Raw genomic sequence first — 25,899 nt, 5'->3', positions numbered from 1 at the left:
CTGATTCACTTTGTTGTAAAGCAGAAACTAACACACCATTGTAAAGCAATTATACTCCAATAAAGATGTTAAAAAAAAAAAAAAAGAAGTTCCCACCCAGAACTCACCCCTGCCTGGGGCACTGGAAGTAGCTGCCTGCTTACCTGCCAGTGGCCTTGGCGAACGGTGCTGAATAAGGGTACTGCCCCTCGGCGGTTTGGCTGGGCCACTGCCGCCCCCTGTTCCAGGAGCAGACGACACACCTCCAGTTTGCCCCTTCCGGCTGCAGCTGTCAGGGCTAAGGGCAGAGAGCACAGAGTGAGGACAGGGGGTCTTGCCCTCTCCAGCCCTCTAGGCTAAGCAGGGCAGCATACCTGTGTTTGATGAATGTAATTGCTACTTTACCTCCAAGAATGATGATTTTGGCTACTTTTGCCATGAAGGAAATTTTCAAAGAAAAATAAAAGGGCTTAAATATATGGAGACAATTATAATAATTTTATTGAAAAAAATCACCTTTGACCAAACTTACTTGGTTTCATGTTTCCTACCCAGACTGTCTTCTCTGCTTTTAATCCCTCTCTTTTTTGGTACCTTGTCCCAGCTACAAACCTTTTACTGGTATGTGCATGGGTAAGAATGCAGAGAAGGGTCTTTGCAGACTAAGGTCTTCGAGAGTTAGCTAGGAGCCACCTCTGGCCAATATCTACTCCTGGGCCCTTAAACTCAGAGAACCAGTCAGAAATTGCAGTCTTAATTTTGTTGATTTCTTAAATGACAGTTTCCTGGATTGCTTTTAAGGGAGTATTTACAATAAAAATATATAAAAAATATAAAAAAAAAAAGAAAAAAAAGGAGTTGCAGTCTAAGAGCCTTGGGCCAGTTTTCATTCTTTTTTTTTTTTTCATCAGTTGAGACAGAAGTTTCTAGTACATGTGTGACCACTTTCATAGGAGGGTCAAAACTGTTCAAGGTAATAGTCTTAAAGATGAGAGAAGTGTGACAAAGGCTCTTTTCTTCTGAATACAGGATAATGGAGTCACAGATAAAGAACAGCTATAGCGAGGATATAGGACATACAGCAGGAAGAAACATAAACATTCTTCCTTCTGTGCTACTGTCCACTGTTTATGATCTCTGATACACTGGAGATTCTAAGGGTGCTTATTTCATCCTTTGAGTACTATTTCAATAGCAGTAAGAGGAATTTGTCGATATACTTTCTACTAAGTCCATATTTGAACAAATATGTATTTGTTTCTTAACCAGGGGTCTCAAATGTGTACACTCAGTGTTTTAAATGGATGAGGGCAGGGAAGATGGTAAACACTGTTAGAAAATGGCAGGAGTTATGCTTTTAAAGAAAGAGTATGGAGACCTTTTTCCCCACACAGACTTGAAAAACGGATGTGGTAGTCAGCAGGTCCTTCCTTTATTGTGGCCACCTACTCCAATGACAAATCAGAGGAAGATAATACTTGGCAGGTGCAGATAATATTTCAGTGTGCAAATGCTGGTATCTAATCAGGGAAGCAATTGAAATTCAAATCAAATGGTCACTTGTGATTTTTTTCATTTAAGTGCAAATTAAGGCATTTTGTCTTTGAGCTTGGCCAAATTTATCCACAACTGACTCATATGCAAAACTAAAACTACCTGTAATTTCCACTGAGATAAACCTTCAAAGTAATCTTTTCCTTCCTCAAGGACAGAAGGGCTTATGAAGGAAAACGTGGCAATTTTAGAAGATCTTAAACTAGATGTATCTAGGCCTTGTCTTATGTGTATTTTTTCAGAACTCTTAACATAGGCATTTCCGTCCTGTTCCTCACAGAAGGGCAGAGGCTTCATCCTATCGGAGGTGAGGGTCATTTCCAAGTCCCGAATGGACAAGTTACAAGTATTGATGGGTTTGATTGTTTACTTGACTGAGAAGTTTTGTCTCTTGTTCTTTAAATCAAAGTGATTTTCCCTCTTTTCCAAGTTCACATTTCTAATAGTTCAGGGGGGAAAAAAACAAACAAACTTTAGTTCTTGGGTCAGAACACAAGAGTAGCTTAAGAATTTGACTGGCAATCATCACACTGTATACATTAAACTTACACAATGTTGTATGTCAATTATATCTCAGTCAAGCTGGGGAAAAAGAAAGAACTTGACTGGGTTAGACACTTGCTAGGAACCATAAGAATCATCTCGTTGGTACATGAAACAAAGGGTTTGGAAAATTTCTAACTCTCCCAAGTTTAAAGTAGCTACCACGGGGCAGGGTTACAGCAAACCTCCCTTTCAATGTCTTGTGTATGGTGTGGGGTGGTGTGTGTGTGTGTGTGTGTGTGTGTGTGTGTGTGTGTGTGTGTGTGTGTGTGTGTGTGTGCGCAAATACATTTTTTTTCACGCAAGAATTTATAGCACTCTGGAGAAAATACAGACAGTACATCAGAATCAAGCCTCTCGTCAATGATGCTAGTTCACAGAACACAGATGAAAATTCACAAGCAGTGCCCATCCTGAAAGCTAAACTTATATACTGTCTGCTCTAACCTGGAGTCATGTTGCTGGGGGCTGGCCCATCTCAACCCACTGGACAACATGCTTATATGAGAGGGAATGTTCCATTCGGCCTTTTTCTTTGTTGTACCATCTCTGTTACTTAGGTTATGATGTAATTTGGCAGGAATCTCCAGCTGATATCTGGACATGGTCATTAACACAGCTGGCCAACTTCATCTCAGAACAACACAACTATGGAAAATTGGGTCTGTACTTTTCAAAATCCAAGAGCAAGGAGTTGCTTTGGCTGGATTTTATATAGGTCTTATCAAAAACCGTTAAAACTTTTTGAAAGAGAGACGATTAAGGCAAAGCCAGTTCTGTAAAACAACCAACGGATTCTTAGAGCAAATGTTAACAGTTTGGAGCCAAATCTCTCTTCCTAAGAGACCAGTAACAGAATTTGTTCCCTAGCGTGTCAGCATCTGATGAGATTATCGGAAATAAACGGTCCTTTTTCAAAGGGAAACAGCTAAGGAGTTTGCAGAGACAGACAGGATACAGCTCAGAGCTGAGGAAACAGCCGAAGTCGGCTTCGATGGGCTGCTGATGCTAAGTGGAATGCAGAGAAGCAAATGGTTCTTTTATCTCTGCTCAACCTTGAAAGCGTACAGCACAGACAGGTCATGGAAGACGGATGGGATGGAGGTGGGTGGGGAAGACATATACTGATCACTGCTATCCAAAACAACATTAATTAAACATTTATAGAGCTATTTGTCAGATACTGTTGGCGCCCAAGGAACTCAGGGTTGAATAAGGATAACAGACAAACAAATACATTACTATACAGTGTGATAAGCACAACAGAGGTCAGTCCATGGGGGTTGTCTGGAGGTGGCACAGAGGAAGAAGTGTCTGAGAAGGTCTCCAGGAAGAGATGACAATCTAAACCAGATGCTGAAAGAGAAATAGGAGACTTATAGGCAACAACAACAGGGAGGCATTCTAGGCACAGGGAGAGCACGTATAAAGGCACTGAGGTGGGGAACGGCACGTTTAACTCCTACTTGAGAAGACAGGCAACAGATGATGCTAGAGATCATGACACGTCTTTTTATGCTAGCTTTTTTGTTTTTGGCCGCATCACACAGCACATGCGATCTTAGTTCCCCGACCAGGGATCGAACCTGTGCCCCCTGCATTGGGAGCGTGGAGTCTTAACCACTGGACCACCAGGGAAGTCCCTTTTTATGCTACATTAATGTTACAGGTGGTCAATGAAGGGTGGTAAGCAGGAAAGTGACATGGACAGTTTTTTGCTTCGAGAGATCACTGTGGCTGAAGTCTGGGAGATAAATCACAAAAGGGTGAGGCCAGAGACAAGAAGATCAGCTAGGAAGTAGTTGCAATAATCTAGGCAAAAGATGATGAAGGAATGAATTAATGGTATCTTGTTTATTATCTGAATTTTTGCTACTTTTGGGCCATGGATGGCTCAGGCTCTCCAGAGTTGCTAGAAGCTTTTAATGCTGGTTCTGTTCTATAGCTGTAAGACAAAGGAGAGGAGGGATTGGTGAACAATCTTGTCATCGTGATTGCCTTTCTTCTGTGTTGGAACAGATTTCTGTTCCATAAGAAATCTGTGAAAACCCTGCAGGATGGGAGGGGGTCAGCCAGATGGTAAAAGCTCGATGTAGGAAGGTGCTCTCTGGAAGGACAAAAAGGCCATAAAAGGAGGACAAAGACAACCAGGATATTCCAGTGACTTGCTTTTAGAAAATCTGATATGTAAAAATTACACCTCAATAAATAGTTCACTATATGCTAAGACTATTTCATTGATTCTAAGATGTACTTTCTTCCCTCCCCATTTTTAACATCTCAGAGTCAGGTTGCATCTTATAATCGATGTGATAATAAAAGAACTGTGTCAGTTTTACAGGCAGAGGGTTTTTCTTTCTGGTTTTTTTTTTTTTGGAATGGCACATAAAATAATGGTTATATAGTTTCTTATTGTTACCGGTGTTTTGGATTTAATACAGTAAATGATAAAAATTGTTGGAAACATTACCATCATATTTTCCCTAAGGAAAAATTGGGTTGTTTAGGCCAGGGCTGCAGATATGAGACCCTAACCAGCTGGCTGCAGGTCATAGATCTTCATTCTCTATGCAAGGGAAACCTGTATAAGATTTTGCCATTGGAGGAAACGTCACAATTCAATGAGTCATTATAAATTTGAAATGATTATGTGCTGTAAGTTAAAAAGAAACATGTGTACGTGGTAAATCCATCACTATAGACAGAAAAGCAACTCAGAGTGTACTCTACACTAGTGGTGAGTTGTAGGGACATTTTTTAACATAGCAAAGACATTATTTCCCAGAAATTTTTCTGAAGTCAAATAGCTTTTTATAGCTCTATAAATTATATTACAAATGCATTTCATTCTAACTCATATTTAGATAACGTCTTGTGTTCATAATGCTGAAATTAGTTCATATAAATATCAAATTAAACACAACACAATTCTGACTACAAGCAAACTGACATGAAACTTTGATTTTTTTTTTTTTACAATATTGAGATACGGTATGTATGTAAGAAAATTAATGTAACAAACTTTATTGCACACTTTAAAGCAGGAAATCTTTTACAAGTCCTGAGGCCGTAAAGTTTCATTCTAATAAGAAATTCATATCAATAAAAATAAGTCTTCCACTTAGTTCACACCCTTCTTGAACATTTTTAAGGAATTCTTTCAAGGACAGCACTAGGATGTGTGTGATATTCATCACTATGATTGTTAGTCTTGTAATTCCTGTCCATTATTGCCATCGGGCCACTACTTTTTGTTGCGCTCCCCAGTTAGGGTTAGGGTTGCACACGTGTAGCCTGGCAACGGGAGACTCTGGGAGGAACGGCGGGGCTGTGCCGGGGAGGCTGTGCTGACGGGATGTAAACCATCATGTCTCTCCCGCAGCTCCAGGCCTCAGGATGCACACTCCACAACTGCTGGCGTCCTGGCCAGCCCCTTCCCCTCAGTCTGTCCTCTAGCTTCCCTCAGGGTGGGGCCCCAGAGACAGCAGCTGTTGCCAGCTGCACATTTTCCTTTAATCTGTCATGGGCTCTTAAGCTGCAGCTGCCCGGCATCTGCTCCCTTTGGCTCTGACAGAGGGAGGGATTGTTTGAGAAGCAAATTCCTGAGCTCTGGACCATTCTACACGATGTTAAAGAAGCCATGAAACCTATATAAGATTACTGCCATGTGTGGAAACATCACAGTTCAATAGGTAATTATACATTTTAAGTGAATTCAAGCATCTTCTCATTTTTAATAACATTCTGACCCTAACCAAAGCATATCCCCTTCTTGTTTAGTAAAATGTTCTCCCTACAATCGGCCATCTCAGTGTTGGTCTACTTATCCTGGCAAACACGACACATATCTGTGGTGACTCTACAGTTTTTACTGCCCGGGTTTCATAAAAACACATAAAAGGTTACTAATGTTTTTCCAGATGTTCCAGTTTAGACTTGAGGGAAAGACAACAATCATTTCCTGCCAAGGCCACAAGGAAGAGGCTTCTGTTTGTGGAGTAAGTACCAAGCAATATAGAAATGGCTTTGCTACAGATCGTGGGAGACTGCGCAGGGCTGTGCCCTATGGGGGGACCTTCATTTTGCCTCCTGATAGCAACTGTACTCATGACGTATCAGTTTAACCATGTCAGGACCACTCCGCCATGATAACACTTGGTTCAGTAAGCCAGAGGCGTTGATAAAAATTTAACTTCTTGGTTTATAGCTACAGGAGAAATATTTATTCCTAACTGCTATAAGGATCACAGGAAAAAAAAAGTTCACAATTATTTTCTGCTATGGTTTGGCACATTGTAAGGAAACTTTCAGTCTTTTAAAATATTTGGAAACGAGAGCGGGGGAAGGTTTTGTCTGAAAGAAGACTCTGGGGCTAATGGCATGGAGCATCCAAAGGGAAAGAGGACTGAAAGAAGGAAACTGTGTGACTTTTTACTTTGGCTGAATCAGTCTCCAACACAATAGCCATAAGACAGAGACTGCCACCTTGGGTCTGGCAGAGAAAAAAATCAGGGTGTGAGATGCAGAGAATATCTCCACACAGACATGACACATTCACAGAGAAGAGAGAGGTGTCCGCAAGAGGTACCTGTCTCTCCCCAGAGACTGTCAAAGCTGTTGATCTGTGCTCGCTCCACCTCCTCCTCATCTTTTTCCGGAAGATCAAGTAGGTAGGAGACAATCTGAAAAAAGAAGTTGTGTCAGCTCAAAGGTCAGGTGGAAAACTATACTACTGATACTAGCCTGTGAGGTTTGGAAGATACCCGGATACCCAAGGGTCACGCTCTCTCTTGCACACAAAAGGAATCAGAACTGACTGTCCTCGCATAAAAACCCAAAGCTGCCATGATGAGCATTTGTTCTACCAGGTACAGTTTACATGTTTCCCTTGAACACAATTAACTTACATAGCACGTGACTTTTAAAAATCACATATTTATCACATTTGAGTTAAAAAAGCAAACCCTCGTCCTCCTAATAAAAATGCTACCAAGAAATAAACAGGAAAAAAAATCAATAAACAAAACCCAGAAAATAAATATGAAGAAAACTGAGGGCCTGTAGTTTTTCAGAGCGGAGCTATTATCTTCTTTTTTCCTCTTGGAATTACAAGGACTGTTTGGGGATAATAAAAGGAGAATGGCTGCTAACAACAAAGGAAAGTGACAGCTCTGTTTCCAGGAATTTGACTGTAGAGAGAGCTAAAAAACCTTCTATAGATAATAAAATTTCCAATTTTACTTAATATTCCCTTGGTGATACGTCAGGTCAGCTGATGGAGTAGCTGTATCACTGAAGCATCTCAAGCAGTGGCGAGCCAACTTGTACTGGCCCATGAAAGTGGACTGTTAAATTTTTGGAATTTTGCAAGCCAGTCAGTAAACAAAGATGTTTATTAAAAATTAAATAACAAAGAAATATTAAAAAAGGTTAAAATAGCAAATGTTATAACTTCTTAATTATTTAATTACATTTTACTATTATCTATGCTCGTCAGGTTATTTATATTTACTGTATCTGTATGGTGGAAATTTTATATAATGGTGTGCTCCTGTGCATCTCTTTGAAACTTTGTGTTCAGTGATGTCACATTGGCAGCTTGAAATCAGCCATGGTGGGGGTATTTATACCCTGGAAATTGGCAAACTTTGTAAATGAGGATTTGATTTAGTGCTAAAGCTAAAAGAGGTTCCAGTTTAATGAATATAATTTGTATGAGGGTGAGAAGTAGTTTAACAGTAGATCGCACATCAGATTTAATGACAAAATTATTGGGAAAAGAGCAAACAGGGGTGCAACTTCATTTATCAAATCATGGTTGAGTTGTAACCACAGGCTGGGTACGGATATACATTTAGCAAAAATCAACAAAAGCATTCAATTAAGAGTATTACACAATTCATTATTATTTGTAAACTGTGTGCAACATTTTTTTAAATATCAGTAAAATTTATAGTAAATTTAAGTCTGTATGTACACACACACTCACACACAGACACAGACACACAGACACACAGACACACACACACACACACACACACACACACACACACACACACTTTTGCTCCACTCCACTCCCCTCCCCTCCCCAGAGCTGGCTGTCACACACACACACACAGACACACAGACACACACACACACACACACACACACACACACACACACACACTTTTGCTCCACTCCACTCCCCTCCCCTCCCCAGAGCTGGCTGTCACACATTTCCTAGAACACTACCAGTTCCACATATTTTGCCACTGTATTATTACTTTCATTAATAAATAAATTAGCAAAAATACCATCTGCACAGTGTTTAACAGTTTACATCTCATATCAATCTTGTAAAAAAGAATTTATTAGCCTCGCTTTACTGGTGGGAAACTAAGGTTCTAAGAGATTAGGTAAATTGCCCAAGGTCCAGAGCTGATGAGTAGGAAAGCTGGGCCTCAAACCTGGTCCTTCTGAGATTCCAACTGTTGTGCCCTTTCCATTCCACTCTGCCTACCCATGTGAACACAGGTCAAAAAATAATCCCCCTGAGCCTAGAGTCATTGTCTGTTAAATAGGGGTGGAAAGATGGGGAGGAATCAGATTAGATAATTCCCAAGGTCCTTTCCAACATAATTCTAGGTACCCTGGAATCTCCCTACTCCTCAGATCAATGACCAAAAACCTAATTCACATGAATTAGGCTGACAAATTTTTTTAAAAATTTATTTTTGGCTGCGTTGGGTCTTTGTTGCTGCGCGCGGGCTTTCTCGAGTTGCAGTGAGCGGGGGCTTCTCTTCGTTGCGGTGTGCGGCCTTCTCATTGTGGTGGCTTCTCTCGTTGCGGAGCACAGGCTCTAGGCGCGTGGGCTTCAGTAGTTGCAGCATGTGGGCTCAGTAGTTGTGGCTTGCGGGCTCTAGAGCGCAGGCTCAGTAGCTGTGGTGCACAGGCTTAGTTGCTCTGCAGCATGTGGAATCTTCCTGGACCAGGGCTTGAACCCGTGTCCCCTGCACTAGCAGGTGGATTCTTAACCACTGCACCACCAGGGAAGCCCTAGGCTGGCAATTTTATAATAATGCAACCCCTTTTTCCTGGTTTCCTAGGTCCTTCAATACATAGCTTGAAAAAACCCCCCAAACCTTATCCGCTGCTTTCTTACCTCAGTATAACCCATGCTGGCTGCAGCGATGAGGGCCTGCTGGATGGCGTGGCTCTTCTTAAACACCCCTTGCTGCTGGCCCGCCATTGTCCAGTCACACTGAATCAAAAACTTGACAACCTCCAGATGACCTCGGAGTGCAGCATGGACCAAGGCACACTGCCCATTCTTATCCAAGTGATCCACCTACAGGAGGGGACAGAGAAACCTATGTGAAAAAGACTGTGGCTGTATTCCCAATCTAGTCACATCAGCCCACTGCACAGGTCTGCACTACTAAGATTCATCCTCTCCTATTCCTTGGACCAATCCCTGAGAAAAATTAGAAGATACTCTCCTACTCAGGCTAGATCTTCACTGAGCTACAACTCTGGGAGATGCCCCTCTGGGGAGAACCTCTTTGCATAACGTCAGGCTTTTGTTTTCACATCAAAAGAAACCAAAAAAAAAAAAAACCCCCAAAACAAAACACCAAAACTCCCAGCTCCAGCTTTGTTTTCCTGAGGTACACTCTCCCTTGTCCTCAAGTAGTTCTTTTTAGACCCAAATTTGAAAGACTTGTAAGCTGCGTTGGCACAAAAAACTGTTTGAAATCATGAAAGGGAAGAAAAAAATTTTGAAGCTCAAATTTTTTGGTCTTCCAAAGAAGCAAAACATCTCATATCATGAATCACACATTTGACCACTATGCTTTGGCAAAGGCCACTGCTCTCTTCCAGTGGGAGGGCAGAATCTCAACCATCTGGCCAAAATGGCTAGAGGTACTTGGAACTTAATGCTAGACTATGTTCCAACAGCAGTTTTTACAGTTGCAGTGCTGGTTACAAGTTTAGGCTGAAAGAGAAGGCTGACTAAGGTCAATCTACCAGAAGGTCCCCAGCTACAAGTCTCAACAGATGAACAGCCTTTTCTGGCAGGTGGGCAGGTTATTTTCCAGTGGTAGTTAGAGCACTTGAAGCCTAAGTTCTGTATCTGGTTCTCTCCAGCTTTAGTTCCACCTGGCCATCCATATAACAAATGTTTACTGAATGCCTACCATGTACAAGGTACACGATAGGATAAAAAGGTAAATAAGAGAGTAAAATATAGATTCTACTCTCAAAGTTTTGAACAAGATAGGTGCGACGCGACCAATACAACAAAAACTTGTCCAACAAAGGTGTAATATAATAAATGTCAGAAGGAAAGCAAAGGTGCAATAAAATTTCAGAGAATTTCCAGCCAGAATCAGGAACAGATTCAGAGGGAAAGGTGCAATGGTCTGAATGTCTGTGTTCTCCCACCATTATTTGTTGGAATTCTAACCCCTGAGGTAATTAGGAGGTGGTGCCTTTGGAAAGTGATTGGGTCATGAGGGCAGAGCCCTCATGAATGGGATTAGTATCCTTATACAGAGGCCCCAGAGAGCTTGCTTGCCCCCTTCCACCTTGGGACGACACAGCGAGAAGGCAGTCTGTAAACCAGGAAGCTCTCACCAGACACCGAATCTACTGGCACCATGCTGTGGGGACTTAGCTTCCAGAACTGTAAGAAGGAAATGTTTATAAGATACTCAGTCTATGGTATTTTATTACAGCAGCCCAAATGGACTAAGAAAAGGGCTATCTCAACTGGCTGGGATAGGAAATGATTAATTCTAGTTTTTGAAGGGTAAACTACATTAAGGGGGAGTTCAAACTACAAAGTTGAGAGGGTCTTTTGGGACAAGAGCATGGATATTTTGAATGCCAGGCTAGTGGTCTGAATTTTAATAAGTAATGGAGAGTCACTGAGAATTTTCATGTTCAGAACTGTATTTTTTAAAAACGAAAGGAATTAATTAAAAGAACCCTTGGCTTCTTGGGGAAATGGTTGATTCCAGGGCTGGACAGTAATAGCATAAGATGAGTTTGGAACATCTTGTGGTGCCAGAAAGTACAGAAGCACTCATGAAATAATGTGGGGGGCGGGCTTGAAAGGACACAGGAACCAACGTGAAGAAGCTCCCAATGGCCAAATCTGGGGCAATTTGAGCAAAAAAAGAAAATACCAGCAATGAGTTATAGATCATAGAATAAAATAAATATCCAGGAACCCATAGTGCTATAAGTAAATGAATAAATGAATACATTGAGGAGAAGGGACAGCTCTTCCTTACAGCAGAATTCCAGTTGATAAATGTAGAAGGAAGAGGGAAATAGAAAATCACTATTATGCAAATATCATAGCAATAATTACTGCAGCAAGAATGGACCCATCAATGGAAGGATCCGAAATTAGTGGACAAAAAAATTAGTGGACAAAAAAAAGATACAAGGTATCTGCCTAATGTGAAAGCATCTCCCTAAAAGATACATCTTAATTCCAAATGGGAGAAACAGTAACTTCAGGTTGAGAAACCTGGAAGATACCACCTTATCCAAGTGATAGAGGTTAACATCCCCTGTAATGAGATCTCAACATCACGCACCTCCTGCAGTGCTGCATGAATAAGGGCAGAGCATCATGTCTGTGGTGTGCTTGCCAAAAACATACAAACTCAATCTAATGAAGAGAAAATATCAGACCAACTGTAATTGAAGAACATTCAATTCCGTTATGCAACAAAATAACTGGCTAAATACTTAAGTGGTTTAGAGGGGTGAGAAATGAGAAATAGTTACTTTATTTGGCAATTGGCAGTTGTTAGTGACTTTTGAGAGCAGCTTCAGTTGAATGCCAAGAGGTTGGGGTGTGTTTGTTTTTTTTTAAGGATATTATTTATTAGGCACTGCATGAGACTAAAAGAGACTTCATCTCTGTTTAAAAAGGCTCGATCACTTTTAATTGTCACAATGCCCCTCTTAATCCTGTTTCTAGGTTAAACAAGTGAGACTGAGAGAGGTCAAATGACTCGTCCAAGCCCTCAGAGAAAGCAAGTGTGAATGCAGGCTTTGACCAGGTCGTGCTTGAAGCCAAAGTTTATGATTTTAATGACTTGCCTCCTCTTTCTGTCACGGAAGCCAGACCACAAGTGGTTAAGGAGTAGTAAGGAAGCAGTGGTAGCAAGTAGAGATGACTCTTAGGACAGGCTTGGTGGACATGGGTGGGAAGAGATGGGATGGTGGCTTCTGGTTAGGAGAGAGAAGGGAGTTTCTCTTTTGGGTTAAATAAGACATTCATAGGTTGTAGAAACTGAGAAGAAAGGTAGTGTGAATTTAGAAAAAGAATGAAATGATGTGAGAGAAAGAGCAACATACTGAGATTAAAAAATATAGATGGGGAATTCCCTGGCATCCCAGTGGTTAGGACTCTGCACTTCCAGTGCAGGGGGCATGGGTTCCATCCTTGGTCGGGAACTAAGATCCTGCAAGCTGTGCGGCATTGCCGGAAAAAAAAAAAAAAAGAAAAACACAATATATATAGTGGAGGCAAGCATTCTGGAAAGGAAGGTAAACACTTCCTCCTCTGAGGCAGAAGTAAAGGTGAGTGTAGGTAAGGATTAATAGAGTTTTGAGATAGAGGCACAGTGAGATAAACTCAATCTTGGTAGTCGTAGGAGGGCAAAAGAGGTTTGATAGGGTCTTGAAAAGATCACAAATGATTTATTTATCTGCTCTGGGGAAAATAAGAGATGAATAAAATGATATCTGAGCAACAGGAAAGACCCAGCTGAGATTAGAATATGAATTCACAGCAGTAATAATAAGGCCCAGTTATCACTCTGTTTCTAGAGGTGTTCATTCAAATGACTAAGACATTACAGGTGAATCATTCCTGTGTCACAGTTAACATCTACAGCTCTGAGATTTCACTGAGGTTCCCAGGTCCCAGCTTCCAAAGGAGTCTCAGGAGACACAGTTCTTCCCTGGTAAGAACACTGGACACCTCAGAACGAGGTCATACCTATTACTTACATTTCACTGCAAAACCACCAAAATCCTCAGTTTGTTTTCAGGATGGAAACAAAATATCATTGGGCTACAATGTTCCCCAGAGGCCTACATTTTTGAGACCAGCATTTTTCTTTTCACCAATGTTTTGAAATTGAGTTATATCAGTGGCCTTTGAGATACTATAAAGCAAATATATTTTTCAGAAATGTTTTGAGAGAATTAAAATACACTAATAGAAACACTTCTGAGTTCCTCTGGTCAGAGAGAATCATCTTCTCCCCATACCTCTTCAGGGGTGTCTTCAAGACTCTAACATGAAAGGCTTAGAGTCTAGAGGCACCATTCAGTTCAGACTTCACAGTGCCATCTCCTTGCTCCCCCACTTCTCTTTCCTCACTCTGAACTCAAGAGAGAATTTCTTGGTTGTTAGGTAGGGACTTTTTGTGGCTGCTGATAAATGCAGTTTCCTAAGCGCCTCTCAAAAGTTTTAGAACTGTGTGCAGATGCAGCATGGAACCGGCCATGGCAAGTGGGCAACAGTAGGGTGTAATCAGAGCTAGTTCTCCCTTTGATCTGCTCCTTAATAGGATCTGATGTATTCTACCTACACTCAGTAGGTAACACAGGAGGATAAGGAAGAGTCTATAGCAAGAAGAAAGAAAAGGGAAGAAGAAAAGGCAGCAGAGCCAGACAGCCACTACCTTGGCCCGTTTCTTGCACAGCAGCACGACAATGCTTAGGAAGCCTGCGGCTGCAGCATAGCCCAGAGGAGTCAGGCCGCTTTCCGAGGAGGCATCCACGTTGGCCCCAAACTCCAACAGCAGGGCCACCATTTCTGTGTAACCAAGATGACACTGGACGCATAGAATTGGAGCATTATTTAAAACCTCTGTCCGGTAATTAATGTTGGCACCTCCCAAAATCAGCAGTCGGCTGACCTAGAAATAAGTGAATAAACAGAAATAATACTCACATAAATATCAGTTATATCCTATTAGTCATCTTTTATTAAGTCCTCTGGGACCCCACAATAAGTGCCCAGAAGCATTTAGTAACCGCTTTCTTTCAAAATCTTCATTTGTTCCTTTTTCAATACCTTGCCTTTGGAAAGGGCTGTGAAATGTCTCCTTTATATAAACTGCTCAGTAACTAAAGTCAACCATCACCCATACTGTAGTGCTGTCAGAGTCTCCACTAAGTGAGCTGTCAGTCAAAAAAACCCCTAACAAAACAAAGGTGGTCCAAGAATGACTTACTCCCTAGAAGCAGCAGGACTTAATCTACAATCAGAGTCATCTTATACAAGGTGCAAGGTCAATAGGTTTGGTCTTCAACTCAACTTCAACTTCAACAAAATGTAAAATATATCAAATTATCAGTAAAAGGTTAATTAATAGGAGACAGTCTAAGGCAAGTCAAAGATCGATTAAATAGCTACTTAAATGTCCTCCTAGTTTTAGGTTTTAGGTTTTCATAGTTAATTCTTTAATCTGACTGTAATTTATCACTTACCTTTATATTTGGAGTATAGAGATTTCGTAAAGATGCCAATGCCATGGAAAGACCCTCTGTGCTATAGGAGATCCAGAGACCTTGGAGGATGGAGGATGATACTCCAACTTTTTTACTCAAACCCTGAAAAAGAAATATAGAGACAATTAAATCATTAGCCCAGCTAAAAAGTACCATCAGTAGTAAGTTAGGAGCCTCTAGGTTTGTGGTACTAACAAATGAGAACAGAGTCTTGCTCAAACAATACCCAGGCATAACAAAGCCAATCCACTGATGTAGACGAAGACTAGTCCTGTAGGAACAGGCTAACTTAAACTGTCTCTACCTTGGCAGTCTGCGGCAACAAATCTACTTAATATCTCTCTTTTCTGCTATATCTGGATATAATCCCCCCTCCCCCCAGATCTTTTCTATTAGCCTTCTTGAATCAATCTCTTAAATTCAAGTTAGTAAAGTATACACGGTAACAGAGATAATGCAGTGTGATCACTGATCTCCATCTCATTTCCGTCCTGGGCATTTGTGAAAACTGTATCTCCCAGCCTCCTTTACAGTTATGTGGGCCATGGGACTGACTTCTGGCTAATAAAATGTGGGCAGAAGTAATATGTCATGTCCAGCCTTGGCCGCAAATTCCCTGTTTCTCCACACTTTCTATTGTTCCTCTTGATTGCAGGCCAGATGATCCAATGGAGGATCCTGAGGCCCTAGGAGATTTTGGAACTACTACGTGGAAGAAGCCTCCCCAATGATCTGTACTGGACTGCAACGAAAGTGAAAAATAAGCCTTTGTTAAGTCACTGAGATTTTGCAGGTTTGTTATAGTAGCTAGCATTGCTCACCCTAACATAGCCTAAAATAATCACATCTGTTCATCCTCAGGGAAACAACATAGGTTTGACTGCCATCAGCATCAAATTTTCTCTAGTATGACTCGCCTAAGTCCCACTGTATGTACTAATGTTTGCCCCTTTTACTTGGACTTCTCCAAAAGGAAGTTAGAATAAATTGCTTTTTAAAATCTCCTGCTGTGATGGCAAGATTCTCTGGCAATCTTCTTCTTCTTTCTTAAGGCCATGCAGCGTGGCTTGCAGGATCTTTGCTCCCCGACCAGGGATTGAACCTGGGCCCCATGCAGTGGAAGTGCAGAGTCCTAACCACTGGACCGTCAGGGAATTCCCAGCAATCTTCTTACTATTCTGCCAATATCTGGGTCAAGTGAGTTAAAGCAGGAAATCCTGAGGGCCGCAAGATATTAACAATGAAGTTTGGGAACCACAAAGTAGACCTGAGGAGGTATTCTTTTTAAAAACTTAATCTGTTCTGTTTGCTTTGTGAGAAAGTAGTCCAGTTTGATTCTTTTGTGTGTAACTGTCCAGTTTTCCCAATACCATTTATTGAAGAGGCTGTCTTTTCCCCATTGTATATTCTTGCCTCTTTTGTCATGGATTAATTGACCATATAAGTGTGGGTTCATTTTTGGGTTCTCTGTTCTGTTCCATTGATCTATGTGTCTGTTTTTGTGCCAGTACCATACTGTTTTGATTACTGTAGCTTTGTAGTATAGTTTGAAACCAGGGAGCATGATACCTCCAGCTTTGTTCTTCTTTCTCAAGATTGCTTTTGCTATTCAGGGTCTTTTGCATTTCCACACAAATTTTAGAATTATTTGTTCTAGTTCTGTGAAAAATGCCTTTTATGTTTTGACAGAGATTGCACTGAATCTATAGATTGCCTTGGGTAGTATGGTCATTTTAACAATATTAATTCTTCCAATCCATGAGTATGGTATATCTTTCCATTTGTTTGTGTAGTTTCCGATTTCTTTCATCAATGTCTTTTTTAAAAAAATTTTTATTTATTTATTTATTTATTTTCGGCTGTGTTGGGTCTCCATTTCTGTGTGTGGGCTTTCTCTAGTTGTGGTAAGCGGGGGCCACTCTTCATCGCGGTGTGAAGGCCCCTCACCATCGTGGCCTCTCTTGTTGTGGAGCACAAGCTCCAGACGCGCAGGCTCAGTAGCTGTGGCTCACAGGCCCAGTTGCTCCACGGCACGTGGGATCCTCCTAGACCAGGGCTCGAACCCGTGTCCCCTGCATTAGCAGGCAGATTCTCAACCACTGCACCACCAGGGAAGCCCCATCAATGTCTTATAGTTTTCTGGGTACAAGTGTTTTACTGCTCTAGTTAGATTTATTCCGAGGTATTTTATTGTTTTTGATGCAATTGTAAATGGGATTGTTTTCTTAATTTCTCTTTCCAATAGTTCGTTATTAGTGTATAGAAACACAACAGGTATCTGTTTATTAATTTTGTATCCTGCAACTTTACTGAATTAACTGATTAGTTCCAACAGTTTTTGGTAGCATCTTTGGGATTTTCTATATATAGTATCATGTCATCTGCAAACAGTGACAATTTTGCGTCTTCCTTTCCAATTTGGATGCCTTTTATTTCTTTTCCTTGTCTGATTGTTGTGGCTAGGACTTCCAATCTATGTTGACTAAAAGTGGTGACAGTGGGTATCCTTGTCTTGTTCCTGATCTTAGAGGAAATGCTTTCAGCTTTTCATCATTGAGGATGATGTTGGCTATGGACTTGTCATATATGACTTTTATTACGTTGAAGTACGTTCCCTCTGTATACTCTGTTGAGACTTTTTATTATAAATCGATGTTGAATTTTGTCAAAAGCTTTTTCTGCATCTACTGAGATAATCGTATGATTTTTATCCTTCATTTTGTTAATGTGGTGTAACATGTTGATTGATTTGCAGATATTGAACCATCCTTGCATCCCTAAGTTAAATCCCACTTGATCATGGTGTATGATCCTTTTTATGTATTATTGAATTCGGCTTACTAATATTTCGTTGAGAACTTTTGTATCTATGTTTATCAGTGATCTGGGCCTGTCATTTTCTTTCTTTGCGGTGTCTTTGTCTGGTTTTGGTATCAGGGTGTTGCTGGTCACACAGAATGAGTTTGGAAGTGTTCCTTCCTCTTCAAGTTTTTGGAACAGTTGGAGAAGGATAGGCATTAACTCTTTTAACTGTTTGGTAGAATTCACCTGTGAAGCTGTCTGGTCCTGGATTTTTGTTTGTTGGGAGTTTTTTTTTTTAATTACTGATTCAATTTTCAATTTCATTACTGGTAATCAATTTGTTCATATTTTCTATTTCTTCCTTATTTAGTCTTGGGAGATTGTAAGTTCCTAGGAACTTATCTGTTTCTTCAGGTTGTCCGTTTTATTGGTGTATAATTGTTTGTAGTAATCTCTTATGCTCCTTTGTATTTCTGTGGTATTTGTTGTAACATCTCCTCTTTCATTTTTGATTTTATTTATTTGGGCCCTCTCTTTTTCTTCATGAGTCTGGCTAAACATTTATCAATTTTGTTTGTCTTTTCAAAGAAGCAGCTCTTGGTTTCATTGATCTTTTCTATTTTCTATTCTTTCTATTCATTTATTTCTGCTCTGATCTTTAAGATTTCTTTTCTTCTACTAACTTTGGGTTTTGTTCTTTTTTTTCCAGTTCCTTTACATGTACGGTTAGATTGTTTGAGATTTTTCCTGTTTCCTGAGGTAGGCTTCTATCACTATAAACTTCTCTCTTAGACTTGCTTTTGCTGCATCCCATAGACTTTGGATCATTGTGTTTCCATTTTCATTTATCTTTAGATACTTTTTGATTTCCTCTTTGATTTCCTCAGTGACTCACTGGTTGTTTAGTAGTGTGTTGTTTGGAGTTCACATGTTTGTGTTTTTTGTAGTTTTTTTCCTTATAGTTGATTTGTAGTCTCATACCACTGTAGTCAAAAAAGATGCTTGATATAATTCAATCTTCTTAAATTTATTGGGAATTGTTTGTGGAATAGCATGTGCTCTATTCTAGAGAATGTTCCATGTGCACTTGAAGAAAGTGTGTGTTTTGCTGTTTTTGGATGAAACGTTCTGTACATATCTATTAATTCCATAATTGTCATTTAAGCCCAGTGTTTCTTTGTTGATTTTGTCTGGATGATCTGTCCATTGATATGAGTGGGGTATTAAGTCCCCTACTATTATTATATTACTGTCAATTTCTCCCTTTATGTTTGTTAAAATTTGCTTTATGTATTTACGTGCTACTATGCATCCATATTTACAATTGTTACATCTTGTTGGATTGATCCCTTTACTCCTTTATCGTTATGTATCATTGATCCCTTTACCCTTCTTTGTTAGTTCTTGTTTTAAAGTCTATTCTGTATAAGTAATGCCAGCCCAACTTTCTTTTTGTTTCCATTTGCATGGAATACCTTTTTCTATCCCCTTACTTTCAGTCTGTATAACTTTGATCTGAAGTGAGTCTCTTGTAGGCAGCATATATACAGGTCTTTTTTTTTTTTTTCAGTCCATTTAGCCACTCTATTCCTGCAGCTCTTTGGGACTCCCAAAAGTAATCTCCACTTGCCTTCAAAGCCAAATGCTCTGGGGACTCATCTTCCCGGTTCAGGACACCCAGGCTGGGGAGCCTGATGAGGGACTCAGACCTCTCACTCCTTTGGGAGAACTGAAGACATGTCCACACAAAAACCTGAACACTAATATTGTAAGTGTACTAAATGCCAATGAGTTATTCACTTTAACATGTCTAATTTTATTTTAAAAAAATAAAAAGAGGAAAAAAAAAACCTGTATGCTATGTTCATAGCAGCATTATTCACAACAGCCATAAGGTGGAAACAACTGGAATGTGCAACTAGTGAATGGATAAACAAAAAGGAGTATTATGTGGCAATAAGAAGGAATGAAGTACTGATACATGCTACAACATGGATGAACTCTAAAAACATCATGCTAAGTGAAAGAAGCCAGACATAGACAACCATGGATTGTATGATTCTATTTATACTAGATGTCCAGAAAAGTCAAACTTATAGACAGTAGATTAGTGGTTGCCAGGGGTTGGGGGAAGCTCATGGGGAGTGACTTCAAATGGACACAAGGTTTATTTTTAAGGTGATGGAAATGTACTAATAGTGGTAATAATTACACAACTCTGTAAATATACCAAATATCCAGAATTACAGACACTCAACCTCATATTTTTAAGGTGATTAATGCCATCATATGTAATTTTTCATGAACAAAGATAAAATAAGGGAAATTTAAAATTAATTGGAAAGAAATATGAATTGGACTATATGTCACTGCTGATTGGCAGTTCTAAGTGGCGCTGAGTCTAAGCATTGAGTCTGTCTTTGCCTTTTCATGACCCTCAGCTGATAGGAAGTGAGAATTCTGGCAGTCTGAAAGAAGCTTAAGTCTATCAACAGGGAGCACACTGCATTTAAAGGACCCTGAAAAGTGCAGCATCAGGAAAACCATGGTCTGAGTCCACATTCTTCAGCTTGCAGTCATGTCATCACCACATGCTATACACCCGAGTATTTATGGCCTGAATCACACACGGAGCCAGTCTTATCTCAGGCAACCATGTTGTCTGCAGCAACATAAGATAAAACTATGTCAGTGACAGGAGTGTATGGTTTAAGTGTAGGTCTCTATGACAGGATGGTGGTTGCCAGAGAGGAGGGGGTTGTGGGGAGGATGAAGTAGGTGAAGGAATCAAGAGGTACAAATGTCTGGTTATAAAATAAATAAGCCATGGGCATATAAAAAAATAAATAAATGTAGGTCTCCCTGTAGTGGATAAAGTCACAGGGGATCAAATGAAACTTCCCATCATTTATCTGTTTCATGTGGTATTTATTTTATGGTGCAGGGCATAAAGATAGGCATCATCTTCATTGCATCTGATCCTAGGCAGAGAGTGATGCCAAATGTTCAAGCGTTTAAAGCAGTGATGTTTAATACCTAAGCTACTTTCCCCTCTAATTGAAGGATGCTCATCTCAGAGTTTGTAGAAGTAGCAGATACTTTTCGGTCCACTTGAAATTGGAATGAGACACCTTGCCTGTTAAAATAAAATAGTCTCACTCTGCTCCCATTAAGTAATGTCACTAGGTAAGGTCATTTTTGGTAGAGTGATTTATTAATAAGACAATTATGAGTCAAATAAAGGACTTGTCACTGTGGGTTTTACTTCTGTCCATCTGATGAAAAGGCTTCTCTAGCTGTGTACTTATATTCTGGGAAGAATTTGCTAGGCTCTTGAAGTTGCCCTTAATGCCATTTTTCTCTCTGAAGAGAACAGAACTGTTTTATCTTTAACAGTATCTCTTGGGGGAAGTCCAAGCCAGAGGACTATTTAAGATCTCTGTATTTCTCAATCTGGGAGCAGCAAAAGTGGTCTGAAGAGATTGTAGGGATTGTAGGTGGCAGATGAAATAGTAAGCTGTGGGCTAGGAAAATCAGGAAAAAAATTTCATCCTTGACTTCTATCCTTTGCCCCACAACTGCTATCTAGACTACAAATTCCTTGAGATTAGGGGCTGTATATTTTTGGTTTGTGTATCCCTAGTACCTAGTACAATGCCTCAGTAAGCACTGAATAAACAAATGAATGCATACAAGCACAAACAAATGAATTACGTGCCCTCCTCTGGGTCCTCCACTCCAGCTGTGTGGATGTTGGGAGAGGGAGGCTGATGCTTGGAGTCCTTAAAAGTTTTGAAACTACTGCGAAAAACTCGGATTATAATTTGAAGAGAGAATGGGGGAAGTAGCTTAAAGGAAGGTTATAGCTGGTTCTAGACAAAGAGTTTGAAAATCACAGCACCAGGAATATTAAAATCTTCACTAAAACAATTATGAGAACACTGAGAGAGTAAACTGCTCCCAGCGACTTTTTTTAGACATTGTGAAAACCTGCAACTAATGCTACAACGTGACTCTTCTCAGGAGATGGTGGGTCATATATGGAGTACACATGTGTATGTGTATATGCTTCTTACCTAAATGATTATACATGTACCTTTCCTGGAATGCCTAGCAATCCACTAAACCGGGAGATGACAAATGTGGCTTTCTTTCAAAGTCCTAGGGAGGAACAGGTCAGAAATTTTAGGAGATGGACCAATTTTGCAACAAACTGATTTCAGAAAGCAGGGGCCACGCTGACGTAACAGTAGCTTCATACACACAGTGTTAAGGAAAGCCTGATGGAAATGGAAAGAAAAACACCTCCAACTTCTTTAATTACCTTAAAAATGTGTGCTTTGAGGATGTGATGTCCCAGTTCAATTGTCTGCTGTCGGTTTAGTTTTCCCTCTTGGCGGGAAAACCAGAAGGCAAGTAATGTGTGACCACTCCTGCCAAAAAAAAAAGAGACCCAGTTTAGAGAATTTAATGCTCCAATTCTCCTCTGGGTGGACGACTGTTCAGGTCTAGCCATACCTCCAATGAAACTCTGTCTCATTCAACCAGTTTCTTAGGGAAGGGCACCTGCTATTGGGCAAATAACGGGTAGTGAAAGGTTCCTAGCTTTTACCAGTCCTTTACCCAAATCACATGTGTGAATATCACAGAATGTCATTCCTAGTTGGCTTACACCCATCCCACACATAGATGGCATTAAAAGATCCATTTTTATTTTCTGTCTCTGTCAACTCCTCTTATTTCACCCATGCTTTAAAAGTCAGTGTTGCTTCCTCAGGATCTCATTTTTGGTCCTAGTGTGTCCTCTGGATTTAGCTCATCCGTCCTCAGAGCCTTCGCCACCACCTAAACCCTATTATCTTTTTCTCTATCTAGATGTTTCAGCTTTAGATCAATATACCTCAACTGTCTACTGGATTTCTCTACCTAGAGGTCCTATAGTACCTTAAACTCAACATGTCCCAAACTGGATTAACAACCTCTTCCCCAAGTGAAGTCTTCTCTGATCAGCCTCTACCAAGCCTCTATCCTTTCTAACATTTTCTCCCAGCCGAGAACACAGCACGCTGTCTTTGGTGCAATCATCATCAGTTGTATACGCCTTTAGTACAGTGTCTACCACACTATTAACATGCTCTCTCCTCTACTAGACTGTAGGTTTCCTGATGGCATCATTCTCACCCCCCATCTCCTTGTCAACAGATCGCCAATCTGTTCATGAAAGAGAAAACCCTTTTCTCTGCCTCTGCATGTTGTCTTATCTGCCCAGGATGCTCAGTACTGCCACAGCCCTCCTGTAATCATGTGGTCAGCTGGCCTGAAGACAAAGCCAACAAAAAGGCTAAGCTAAGAGAACTGCTGAAAAATAGAGCCTGAGTCTTAACTGTACAGCATCAGAAGCGGCCCTAATTTTGGACTACTTGTTATATGAAGTGATAAACTTCTTTATTGTTTAATCCATTTGAGTTGATGTTTTCTATTTCTTCCAGCTCAAAGCATACTAATGATATATGCCTTTAAGTGTGAATGCATATATGTATATGTGTATGTATGTAAGGTATGTGTATACATGCAGGATTGTGTATGTGTATTTTTATTTACATTTATGACAGAAATCCCGAGTTGTTTATATTCTCCAGTGCCAAACGTTGTGTATTGCACATAAAAATTCTCAATAAAATTTTTTGGGGGGCTTCCCTGGTGGCGCAGTGGTTTAGAATCTGCCTGCCAATGCAGGAGACACGGGTTCGAGCCCTGGTCCGGGAAGATCCCACATGCCACAGAGTAACTAAGCCAGTGTACTACAAATAGTGAGCCTGTGCTCTAGAGCTCACATGCCGCAACTACTGAAGCCTGCACGCCTAGAGCCTGTGCTCCGCAACAAGAGAAGCCACTGCAGTGAGAAGCCTGCGCACCGCAATGAAGAGTAGCCCCCGCTCACCGCAACTAGAGAAAGCCCGCGCACAGCAACGAAGACCCAACACAGCCAAAAATAAAACAAATAAATAGAAAAATAAATTTATTAAAAAAAATTTTTTTTTTGGAAGCAAGATCGGACATTAAAAAAAGGATACTGGGTCACCTTTGGGCTGTGCCTTCTTACCACATTTGCTGTAGTCTGTAGGAACTGTGACACTTAGAACTGTCTCTCTACTCCCCAACCAGGTTAGTGTCAGCAGAGTTCTCTATGCTACTGACAACACAACTCTTTTACTCCTTTCACTTAGAGTGTCATAGAGGAGGGAAATCAAACTGTTATCTCAGTTTCAAGCCTAATGAATTAATCAAACAGAAGAAAAAACAGCAAGCGAATTTTTGTTGGTGACACTTTACTGAGAGGAGGCCCAAATGTCTACTGGATGATTTTCTCTCGTATTTAACACAGCCTGGCTACTCTGCCAGGTTTAACATTTGAAGATGTCTAATACTGAAGTCTGAAAAACAAACATATCCTTCCTTCCTTCTACCTTTCCTTCCTCCCTTCCTCCCTCCCTTTTTATTAAGCTTCAGTAAAGAACTTGGAGAACAGAGGATGGGACATCTTAGGTAGGAATCATCGTATAAAACTTTAAAAAGCAATTCTACCATGTTCTAACCTTTGGCTTCATAGAATTTCTGAATTCTAGTGGATACCAGGTCATCTTACTTGATCAGCTAAGACTAACCATAAAGAAAAGAAAGTTATTTAATTGCGAGAATGTCTGAGACAACTGTATCTTGTATGGAATCATCAGTGTCATCTGAAGATATGAGCCCAGGGTTGTTTCACACTCACAAAATCTAGAAATTGCTACTGAACTTTTATATATCCCTTGAAAGCCCAATGTAGTTGGTAGGCTATTTTAACAGAAGTTAATGAGAACCATTTACAAATGTTCCCTAACTCAAGTTCTCGAAATCCTAACCAGTTATTAGCAATGAAATTATTGTAGTCTCCCTGGTGTAAGAATTATTACATTAAGTGTCTCATCCATGGCTGTACATAGTGACTAGAACTCCTGAATATGATCCACCACTTACGCTTCAGGCCATTAATGAGAATCCATGCCAGTGAGGAATAAGGATAAAGCTCATGTCTGACAAGGATATGAATTGTCAGTTAGACACAGAACTGACTTGCCCTAGTGCATTTACTTTACTACCGTGACTAGGACACCCTGGGAAGATGCTTCCATCTCTCTAGTATGCATTTCAGCCAGCTACAGAGGACAGCGCTTGCTTTTGTTATTGTTGATCAGGCACTGAGGGGAAACAGCAAGCCATATGGGTCAAGGAAAAGATGAAGGTGACAACAATAGTTTATTTCTTTTTGGATAAAAGCATATTACGTTATTCATAAAATAATGATTCTGATCAGTTCACCGGACTCAAAGCTTATGGTGTTGAGGACACAAAAGGTAAAACAGCAATTTCCATTACATGCTGGCATTTCCATTTGTACTTTACTATTCTTTTCTTTTTCTTAACATCTTTATTGGAATACAATTGCCTTACAATGATGTGTCAGTTTCTGTTGTATAACAAGGTGAATCAGCTATACATATACATATATTCCCCACTTCTCCTCCCTCTTGTGTCTCCCTCCCACCCCTCTAGGTGGACACAGAGCACTGAGCTGATCTCCCTGTGCTATGCGGCTGCTTCCCACTAGCTATCTGTTTTACATTTGGTAGTGTATATATGTCCATGCCACTCTCTCATTTCGTCTCAGCTTACCCTTCACCCTCCCTGTGTCCTCAAGTCCATTCTCTATGTCTGTGTCTTTATTCCTGTCCTGCCCTTAGGCTCAGCAGAACCTTTTTTTTTTTTTTTTAAGATTCCATATATATGTGTTAGCATATGGTATTTGTTTTTCTCTTTCGGACTTACTTCACTCTGTATAACAGTCTCTAGGTCCATCCACCTCACTACAAATAACTCAATTTCGTTTCTTTTTATGGCTGAGGAATATTCCATTGTATATATGTGCCACATCTTCTTTATCCATTCATCTGTCGATGGACACTTAGGTTGCTTCCATGTCCTGGCTATTGTAGATAGTGTTGCAATGAATATTGTGGTACATGACTCTTTCTGAATTATGGTTTCCTCAGGGTATATGCCCCATAGTGGGATTGCTGGGTCATATGGTAGTTCTATTTTTAGTTTTTTAAGGAACCTCCATACTGTTCTCCATAGTGGCTGTATCAATTTACATTCCCATCAACAGTGCAAGAGGGTTCCCTTTTCTCTACACCCTCTCCAGCATTTATTGTTTCTAGATTTTTTGATGATGGCCATTCTGACAGGTGTGAAGTGATACCTCATTGTAGTTTTATTTATTTATTTCTTTTTTTGCGGTATGCGGGCCTCTCACTGTTGTGGCCTCTCCCGTTGCGGAGCACAGGCTCCAGACGCGCAGGCTCAGCGGCCATGGCTCACGGGCCCAGCCGCCCCGCGGCATGTGGGATCTTCCCGGACCGGGGCACGAACCCATGTCCCCTGCATCGG

General features: G+C 40.5%; 1 protein-coding gene across 8 annotated transcripts in view; it reads right to left on the bottom strand.

Moving 5' to 3' along the window:
* Positions 1 to 25,899, bottom strand: part of TANC2 (tetratricopeptide repeat, ankyrin repeat and coiled-coil containing 2) — a 374,683-nt gene that overhangs the window by 18,554 nt on the left and 330,230 nt on the right. For all 8 annotated transcript variants that reach the window (XM_024130199.3, XM_028499426.2, XM_024130198.3 and 5 more), the window contains 6 exons: positions 21,734 to 21,842; positions 14,587 to 14,709; positions 13,776 to 14,012; positions 9,221 to 9,406; positions 6,665 to 6,758; positions 144 to 277 (listed from right to left, as the gene is read on the bottom strand). In XM_024130199.3, coding sequence (XP_023985967.1) covers positions 144 to 277; positions 6,665 to 6,758; positions 9,221 to 9,406; positions 13,776 to 14,012; positions 14,587 to 14,709; positions 21,734 to 21,842 — 883 coding nt within the window. The remainder of the gene's footprint in view (positions 1 to 143; positions 278 to 6,664; positions 6,759 to 9,220; positions 9,407 to 13,775; positions 14,013 to 14,586; positions 14,710 to 21,733; positions 21,843 to 25,899) is intronic.

This window comes from Physeter macrocephalus, chromosome 14 (assembly GCF_002837175.3).
Source record: "Physeter macrocephalus isolate SW-GA chromosome 14, ASM283717v5, whole genome shotgun sequence".
Taxonomy (NCBI): Eukaryota; Metazoa; Chordata; class Mammalia; order Artiodactyla; family Physeteridae; genus Physeter; species Physeter macrocephalus.
The sequence above is the reverse complement of the archived record's forward strand: the minus strand, read 5'-3'. Positions and strand labels throughout refer to the sequence as shown.